This window comes from Triticum aestivum, chromosome 4B (genome assembly GCF_018294505.1).
Source record: "Triticum aestivum cultivar Chinese Spring chromosome 4B, IWGSC CS RefSeq v2.1, whole genome shotgun sequence".
Classification (NCBI taxonomy): Eukaryota; Viridiplantae; Streptophyta; class Magnoliopsida; order Poales; family Poaceae; genus Triticum; species Triticum aestivum.
In genome coordinates this window covers 474,243,591-474,253,268 of record NC_057804.1, presented here as the reverse complement: position 1 = coordinate 474,253,268, position 9,678 = coordinate 474,243,591, and the positions used below count along the sequence as shown (strand labels likewise).

Genomic DNA, 9,678 nt, shown 5'->3' with positions numbered 1-9,678 from the left:
AGTGACCGCAAGTACGCCATAGATTCACCGCTATGGGATACGTGGCTCCATGACGAGCATGACATGTGATGACAATCCTTTCCTGGTCATCCTCCGAGCCCGCAGCGGCCGCGTCCTGTGCATGCTCTGAGCGCGCCCCAAACGCACGGCCGTACGCGTTTGCGCGGCCTCACGCTGACGCCATCTCTGTCCCCGTCCCTATCGCTACCACCGCGCATGACCAAGGAGGAGGAGGCCGAGCTCATGAGGCGTGTCATGGAGGACTCCATGAACACCCACGACGAATACCATATTCTTAAAAGTAACCGATTGTAATTCGAAATATCTTTTTCTTTTCTTTTGTCATTGCATGATTCTTTGCAACACCCACCCTATAGAAAGGCTCTTGTGTACAAAAAACAGGGTGCCCTTGGTTGGGTTTACATGGTTTCCATAATGTAAAATGGGTGTTCGCGTAAAATCTAGCGATGAAGTGGTTCTAACCATGTAAAACGTAGGTTATGTGTAATCTAACGATGCGGTGACATGTTGTGAATGCGTTATTGAACCAATTTTAAACTGACACGACATTACAACACAATGTCTTTGTCAGGGTATGCATGGTCCTCCCAGTGTAAGACCGAGGTTCTTTTGTATTGTAAGCCTCGCGGTGATGGTATACCTCTGCTTATTTGCTCCCTTTTTCTCTAGTCCTTTAATATCTGATTTAACGTGCACGCAACATCCACCTTATAGAAAAGGTTCTGGTGCAAAATGGTTCCGACTATATATCGCTCTCGCACCCAATAACAATCCACTTTCTATCACTCTCTTTGTCTATCTGTCTATCTATCTACCAGCCTCTCTCTCTCATGTAGACCAACACGTACGAAGCAAACAAAGGCTAGAGTCCGAGTGGAAAAGGCAAGGCGGGTGCGTTTGCAACGTCCAGAAACATGGTTTTACGAAGCCATACAACGACGCTCTTCTATGTTGTAAATGGCTATGGAGCCAATTAGAAGGTGCCATGCCACTACAAAAAAAATCAGCGATGAGTGTGGGTGCAACATCTGCTGGAAAGAAAAATGGTTCTCATACACACAGAAAAGGTGCCTTCGTGCGTTTATGTGTGGTTTTGACAATGTAAAACAAAAGTTCTGTGTAATGTAGAAAGGTTCTTGTGCACAAAAGAAAGGGTTCCCTCAGTCGGTGTATATGAAAGGTTCGTGTTAACATGCAAGAGGGTGCCCCGCGTACGGGTATGCATGGTTCCGACAATGTAAAATGGAGGTTCTTGTGTAAGTAAGCGTTGTGCTGATGCTCTCTCTCTCTCCCTCCCTCTCTCTCTCTCTCTCTCTCTCTCTCTCTTCCCTTAACATCTTATTTAACGTGCACGCATCGTAAAAAACTTACACGGATCAAATGGTGTCGGTGGGTGTAATGACCACCTTATAGAGAAGGTTCTTGTGCGCAAAAAAAGGTACCCTCAGGTCGGTATGCAAGGTTCCGTCAATGTAAGACGGAGGTTCTTATGTAATGAAAGTGTTGCGGTGATATATATATATATATATAGCTAACTCTCTCTCTCTCTCCCATAACATCTCATTTAACGTGCATGCATCATAAAAAACTTACACGGATCAAATGGTGTCGGTGGGTGCAATGATCACCTTACAGAGAAGGTTCTTGTGCGCAAAAAAGGTACCCTCAGGTCGGTATGCAAGGTTCCGTCAATGTAAGACGGAGGTTCTTATGTAATGAAAGTGTTGCGGTGATATATATCTAGCTAACTATCTCTCCCTCTCCCTCTCCCTCTCCCTCCCTCCCTCCCTCTCTCTCTCTCCCTCTCTCTCTCTCTCTCTCTCCCTCTAGTCTTTTAATATCTCATTTAATGTGCACGCGTAAAAACCTTACATGGTGTCTAATGTTGTCGGTGGTGCAACGTCCACCTTATAGAGAAGGTTGTCATGCACAAAAAAGGGCGCCCTCGGGTGGGTGTGCGTGGTTCCGACAATGTAAGCTCAGGTCTGCGTGAAATCCAATGATGTAGTTGTACTATATACCGCTCTCACACCCGATAATAATCCACTTTCTCTCGCTCTCTCTACCTAACTCTCTATTTATCTACCACCACTCACTCTATAGTTCTCTACCATGTAGACCAACACCGTCGGAGCACTATGAGGGAAAATCCTACTAGTAGCGTAGGTTAAATAGCTAGCAGTAGCGCGGGTGCCCGCGCTACTCCTAGCTCGCTACAGCTAACTGGTAGTAGTAGCGCAGATGCATTAACGACAGGGGTCACCAATGGCCCAGACGCGCAGCGGCAGACCAGATCTAGCAGTCGTTGCTAGAGAGGGGCCGGATCCAGGGCAGAGCAAGGCGGCAGTGTGGGGCTCCTCTTTGCAGCCAAGACAGAGAGCTCCTGGTCATCCATGGCGAAGACCTGCATGACGGATGGACATGGGAGGGCGAGTAAAACCAGATGGGAGAAGGGAAAAGAGAAATGAGGGAGAGAGGAAGGAGATGGAGGGAGCACCGGGGCTAGTCACCGGTGGTGAGGAGCTCCGGTGTGGTGGCATGGAGGCGATGGGGAAGACCGGCAAGCTCCTGGACGCCAGCGGCACGAGGCGGCCTCGTTGGGCACCATGGAGGAGGAGGCGCATGGGCAGAAGCGCCATGGGAGAGCCTATGGAGTGAGAGGATGAGAGGTACGGGAGAGAGGAGGGATTCAGAGGAGGAGATGGGGATGGGGATTTCAAGGCTTTTAAAAAACCCTATACTTAGTAGTAGTGCGAGTTTATAACCCTCGCTACTAATATGGCAATGTCCCGTGGTGCACTGTGGAGACCACTTAGTAGTAGCGTGGGTTTATAGCCCGCGCTACTACTATCAACTTGGTAGTAGCGCGGGGTTTATACCCCTCGCTACTACTACGACCTGTCCCGAGGGGCATGGTGGAGACCACTTAGTAGCAGTGCGGGTTTATAGCCCGTGCTACTACTAACAACTTAGTAGTAGCGCAAGGTATATACCCCTCGCTACTACTAATTAGCAGCAGTGCGACCCTATACCCCTCGCTACTACTAAACATCTATCTATAAGGTATTTCCTAGTAGTTGAGGGTCGTCGTCAGCGGCATAGGCATCAGTCGCGGGAGGGTCGTCGTCGTTGTCGGAGCTTGATTTGTCGCTGACATCTGACTCATCATTTGATAGGTCCATCTGCACCCTGGCTAGCCTCTGGAGCAAGTGCTTCTTCTCCTCGGCGTGCCTCCTCACCTTTACCTTTGCTGCTGCCTCGCGCTCCGACAGTTCGATGGCGAGCCGAAGTGCTTGGCGTTCTTCTGTCGGAGGCGCCACACATCTAACTTCGCCATTGTCAAAGAGCGGCGGAGGACAGGTTGAGCCGCCTGGCTGTAGATGCTCTAAGTGATATGTGGTTGTCACCAACGGTACTTGGCATCTATAGATGACGTTGTTAGTTAATGGGCGTGAGTTAATTGCGCTGACGTTGATTTTGCTTATCCACATCTATATGTACATCTGCTCATTGAATTACTCCATCATTGACGCACCGTTTACTGGTAAACAAAACGCACGACACGGGATCTCCTCTGGCCACGTATGATACGTCCTGATTCTTGGTCAACATGTCTTAAACCACGAATGGTCAAGTTCAGAATCGCATCCGTGTGTCATTGTTAAGCGCGCAGTACCTACTTCGAGTCTGTCTGGTGCGTATTGCCCCTGCAGGTTCTGTTCATACGCCGACGCATCTGACAGCGTGCCCAGATTTCACGGCTTTAGTAGTTTATAAACACGGGTCTTGCACTCTGTCGGACTGTAGCGCGCAGCAGGCTCTGTTACGCATTTACTTTAACCAAGTACTAGTACTAGTACTAGTAGTTATCGGTGGGGAGCTGCCAAAGCACACATCAGCCTTGGGTGAAAAACGTTGGAGTGCTAGAAGCCAACACAACACACCCCATCGACGGAGAACGTGTGCTCCATATGTCGTTTACCTCCGACCCAAACGAAACAACCGTCCGTTATGCCCCACTGCATTAGCACACACTGACATAGGCCATGGTCGGACGAGGAGAATCGCCTTCGAGTCACCGCACTAGTCATTACCGCGCCCTGCATCGACCCAGGCGCACGGAAGGAAGCCATCCTCGCCGAGTTCGCCGACATCCGAGAGCAGCCGTCGGCGTGTCCATCCTCTCCATGCAGAACTTCATCTTCCGTTTCACGGACCCGGGGTGGCCTCATTATGTGTAGCTGTGCCGTTGTTCTTGCGACCGTATCGCTTCCCGTAGGGGTACTACCATCGCGTGGTGCTGTAACATTGTATCTATAATTCCCGCATATTGTTTTTTTGCCTTTCCACTTCATGAATCCGACTTGCGTTATTCTGTCTTCCCTTTTAGTAGTATTGTAATGTATGTGTATAGTTGGCTCTTTACTTTTTTATTATTTTTTCATCTATTTCTATGCTCTTTTATCTTAATCACCACTTAAAGCATCATAACTCAATTGCATTGGCTCTTTACTTATTGTACATGTTAGACGGTGTGGTTGCTCATTGCACTTTTACTACTTACAGAAAATCTTGTGTTTTGTTGTTGACTCAAGGTATATTATATCTTGAGACCGTCGAACTTTTTAAGTACTTGTGGGTGTCACGGCCGACGGCGTTCAACGGTGTGGCCGGCGGTGCCTGGCCGCCGCTAGCCACCCTATCGCATGATCGATGAAGACAGGGACCGCCGTGGCGCACAGAGCTGCAACAAAACCCCCGTAGCCGCCGATGAGAGCATGCACGGGGAGCACCCGTCCAACTTGGCGGCTGGTGTCTGTTGTTACCTCGAGGAGTCTGCGATGAGCTTAGGCAATCTATCTCGACAGAGCTACTTTCAGATCTGCTTCTTGGCCATGGCGTAGTGGGACGAGGCGAAAAAAAACCTGTCAAAATATCTGCAGGACTTCTTGGGTGTCATAACCAGCCGGCGCCATTCGACGATTGCGAGCCGATCCCCAAGTTACTAGTGGTCAACAATGCTCCAATCTGTTGAGACAGCTCACCAAAAGGGATGAAGATGAGGTGCGTGCTTCAGCGACGAGATTGACATAGCTGGTACGGTGATAGAGGTTCATTCTGGTAAGGGTGGTCGCATATCAGGTCTGGGAGATGGGACACCATTTATATTTGAAAGTCGGGTCGTCTCAAAGAAGAAGAAAAACTACTCGGTCCGGTTTATATATGATCTTATTAAATCCTATATTGAAATGCGTAGCGGTGTGGGTGTGGTATCTCTTGGCGGCCTTATATAAACATAATTAAGCAAATTTGTGGTAAGACGAAGACAAATCACAAAGTTTGCGTGAGATGTCTAGGTACCAAGTGCGTGAGGTATCGAGTAAAAAAAAGCCGTGATGAGCAGAAGGAATGACATTCTGCTCGATACCTCTATGCATGCTGCACCCATCATATCATATGGCCACGCTACGACGCCAAAAAGAGGTTATCATAGCTAGCGAAAATAAGTGCTCGTGTGGATTTTGTTGGTGATGCTGCACATATGTGGGTCGAAAAAGGAAAATCCGGAGAATTATACCCCAACTCAAAATGAAAAATAATACCGGCACTGAATAAATATAAATCAGCGGGAAAAAATATTTTGAGAATGGGGGAAATCATAAATGTCGTAGTCAATTGGTATATGGAGAATAATAATACATGTGCCATCGTTTTTGCTTATTATAGATAAAAATTGTACTATTCGGAGTTGGAATGGTAAAAAACACATAAGAAAAATGAAGAAAAACACTTGGTACGTTTTGCGGTAGTGTGAAACGCCAAAGTACATGAGAGTTGACCGTCATTTGTTGGGCCTGACAGGTACTCATCGTATTCTAGACAGGTACTCACGCAGTGCCCAGCTTGGCCACAGTGCTTGCATTTCCTGGTAGCGGACGGTAGTTTCTGATTAGTGTTTCTCTGATTTACTGGCTTTCTGGTGCTTTGGTCCGAACTACATTTGCTACTTTTTTGGCGATGACTTGAGTTTCCATTTTGAAGTACACTCTCAAGCTAATCCCCAGAGCTAGCTTTCCTTGCTATGTACATTAACCTGAAGCTGAAGTTGCATCATACAACTAGCCCAATTTTTCAGATCATGGTGATCTGAAGAAATGGTAGCCAGCATCTTTGAGAAAATATGCATAGATGTTGGTATTAGGTTGGCCGAGCTGCTCCAAATGCAGAGAGATATGGGCTACATACACGGTTTGTGCTGTCAAGCAGATCTAACAAGGAACCGGCCATTGTCTAAAAAAACAAGAAACCGGCCAGGCAAGCAGTTAATTTGTAGGCGCCATTATGCACCTTCAATTAGGAAAACCCTCTAAGACACTTACAACAAATAAGCAATCCCTGTGTGTAATGTAATCACCATCAACCATTTTGACCACAACAAAAAATTACATGCACAACAAAAGAGGTCCAGAAATTTCTTCAGTTTCAATTAGGAAACACCAAGTAGAACATTTCAGAGAATGCATCAGCATTACACTTTAGCGCTGAAGAGAGTTAGATTCAGTCCAAACTAAATCAACCGGATCGTGAAAAATACAGCCGAGCAAAGTGATTGCTAGGTAATCTAAAAAACCATTAAGATGCAGCAGGCCGTGGGAGTTGAGATTTTCCTTGTGTAGCTGATGCGGCTCCTGCTCATCTGGTCGCTGTTGCTTGTCGTCCTTCGTCAACTAAAACATCAAGGGAGCAAACAAGGGTTGTATAGATAAAAAAACCTCGGCTCAGGATGAGACCCACGAGCACCATCCACTTCCTCATGGTCCTCCTCTCGTTGAGATTGCAGCCGCACAATGGCAGTCATGGGTCCGAGATCCATGGCGTCCTCCTCTTCCATCCCATGTTCCTCCTCCCGTCATCCAGATGCACACGGGATGCACCTGCTTGGGCTTCTGGCTTGGATGGCTGAGCTGCGATGTCGTGCGGGTCGTAGAGGACGGTGGTGGTGCTGGGGAAGAGGGAGAGTAAAAATAAATTATGAATGTAGATGAGAAGAGTGAGTAGTGGTTGTGGTGCTCGGGTGATGGCGTATGTGAGAAGACAGGAAGGGGGTGAGTATTAAGGTACTCTTTGACCGTTTGACGTGGCTGTAGCTTTGACCGAACATGCACTATACGGGCTTGAGATGAGGTGGAGAGGACAGAGTGGGAGAGAGGAAAGAGAGAGGCCGTGCTAGACCAAGACAAGCAAGAAAGAAAGTGCGGCAAGGGGCATTGTCTCGCTTTTGACCGTGTCCGTTGCTCATGCATGAGTCCAAAAGAGAGAAAAAGGGCATGCAGCAGATGCCCAAAACCTTTTGACAGGCTCCGAATGTGGCTGCAATCACATGCCCGTGGCTGCCAAACCAGCAGACTACTACTGCGCACTACTAGAGTAGACGCAGGCCGAGTGGTCCACCTTCGGCTATAAGAGGAATTATCCATCGACCACCTAAAAGCTGGAAAATGCAAAGAGGGAAAGATGAGGGTGCAGATCCCAACACAGACGAGCGTCTGTGATTGGAACCCCTACAGAGAAGCTTCATAAGTTTGCTTTTCCCTATATATACATATATATAGGGTGGGTCTATTATGATAACACCCCTTAAGACGTTATTCTGATAACACCACCTCCTTATTCTGCTAACACCCTGACTAACCCACGCAAACCGAACCGCACGCAAAAAAAAGAAACCCACCCCACCTCCCCCTACTCCTCCCCCGATCCCCTCCACCTTCTTCCTCCCACGCCCCAGCCCCCGATCCACCTTCTTCCTCCCACGCACCAGCCCCCGATCCACCAACCCACCGCCGCTCCCTCAGGCCGGCCAACTGCCATCGTTGGTGCTCCGCCCAACCTCCCCACCTTCGCCGGCCACTCCCGCACACCTTCCCTCCCGCTCCCGCATCCCGTGCCCACCTCCAACCTCCCACCTTCCGATCCGGACGGCGTGCCCCAGCCCCCTCCGACTGCCGGCGTCCCCACCCCTCTACCTTTCTCCGACCACTGCCCCCCGACGACGCATCTTCCCCAACCCCATACATCATCTTCTATGACGCCGCCACCCTCCCCCTCTTTCTCCCATGCCACCCCCGGTAATGGCGGACCCCCCCCCCCCCCCCCCCCCCCCCCCCCCCCCCTGCGCAGCCTCAGCTGCCGAATCCCGGATACAAAATGACCGAGCTGTCAATTATGCGCAGCCTCAGTCACGCAACCTCCGCCGCCGCAGTGGAGAAGCGCCACCACTGTGGCCGTGCCCATCCGCGGGGACGCCGAGGCCAGTGCGACCAGGGCCTGGAGCTCGCCTCTTCCCCCGCGAGGGGCTCCGACGGCTCCATGTCCCGCACCCTCCTCCACCTTTCTCTGGCGCTCGCAGGACACAATCGATGGGTGCGGCGCCTCGAGTGGTTGCTGCCGGCGGCGGACGCAGCCTCGTGCCCCCGCGCGATCGGATCCCATCCCCACCACCTACGGCCACCATCGGTGGTACTGCATCTGCGGCCACGACTTCTCACCCTCGCAGGCGACTCTCTCCCTCTTCCGCCGCCGATTTGGCCAGCGAGCGGCGCCACCGAGGCCAGCGGCTTCGTCGATGGTGGTGCTCTCTCACGCCCTCCGACGACCCCCTGATCCCCTCCTGAGGTGAACTCTCTTGCGATGCAGCTCTGTTAGGGGCCCGATTGCAAATCGTGCAGTTCATTTTGAGGCGTGTTTTTTGCTATGATCCAGGATGCAGCTCACATAGAAATCCTTTGGTGGCCCCGAACACTTCCTGCAGCTCTGTCTTGGCATTTCTGCAGCTCTCTTCTTCTCTATGTGCAATGCAAAAAATTCGGTTGATGTGCAGCCCCCGATGATGGCTCCGGCTCTGTTCTCTCTGCTGTGCACAAGTCCATGGACCCGATTGCTTTTATGCTTTTCATTTTGAGGTCTATTGTATTAAAAAAAGGGCTATTTTGTACGGCTGGGGTGTGCACATGCAGTTCACCGGCAAGCCTCTACCGGTTGCAACAGCACGGGCGAGCAGTTTGCTTTTTCGTTTGTTTTGTCCTTTTAGGTGGTGGCGGTCGAGGACAGAGGGCCTGTTCTTTTCTACTGCTATTTTTAGTAGAAAAATGGTGGTTTTTTGTTGTGTTGTGCAGTTTGCATGTCATGCTGGAGACGTTCATTGCACTGTCGATGGCAGTTTATACTTTGTAATTGAGAAGTGCCTATGTAAAATTTCAGTTCCTCGTTGCACCACCAGTATAAATTTCAGCTCAGATGTCCCCTGGATTTGTGGGATGCATCCCCTTATGTTGAAGGGTTTTGCCCTCCAATGTGTGTTTTCAGCATTTTTGCATTATACGTGCAGTGCATATGTGCCGCCCCCTATAGTGCACTAGTATTGTTCGTGCAGTGCACTAGTCTTGTTCGTGCTGTGTAGAACGTATGCAGATAACTACTCTCATCTTTGCAATGCAGAACACACGATGGAAAAAAGAAAAAGAATAACTTCCCAACAAGTCTAATGCGGTTTACTTGACCATTTGATGCAGTGTGGTTTTCCAACTGAAGAAGTGCGGTTGGTCGTCTGATGCTGTTAATCTTGTAAGTGCTAGAAAAATTGTTACGGAAGCGAAA

General features: G+C 49.6%; 1 protein-coding gene across 1 annotated transcript; it reads left to right on the top strand.

Moving 5' to 3' along the window:
* The first annotated feature begins 7,759 nt into the window (after positions 1-7,759).
* Positions 7,760-9,294, top strand: LOC123092789 (uncharacterized). The gene is made up of 3 exons (XM_044514617.1): positions 7,760-8,150; positions 8,256-8,697; positions 8,785-9,294. The coding sequence occupies exons 1-3, from the start codon at positions 8,108-8,110 to the stop codon at positions 8,798-8,800; spliced, it is 501 nt and encodes a 166-aa protein (XP_044370552.1). The 5' UTR covers positions 7,760-8,107; the 3' UTR covers positions 8,801-9,294.
* Positions 9,295-9,678: the final 384 nt, after the last annotated feature.

Coding starts and splice junctions, on each gene's coding strand:
- LOC123092789 (XM_044514617.1), top strand. CDS start 8,108: ATGACGCCGCCACCCTCCCCCTCTTTCTCCCATGCCACCCCCG. Junction 8,151..8,255: donor TTTCTCCCATGCCACCCCCG/GTAATGGCGGAC, acceptor AATTATGCGCAG/CCTCAGTCACGCAACCTCCG.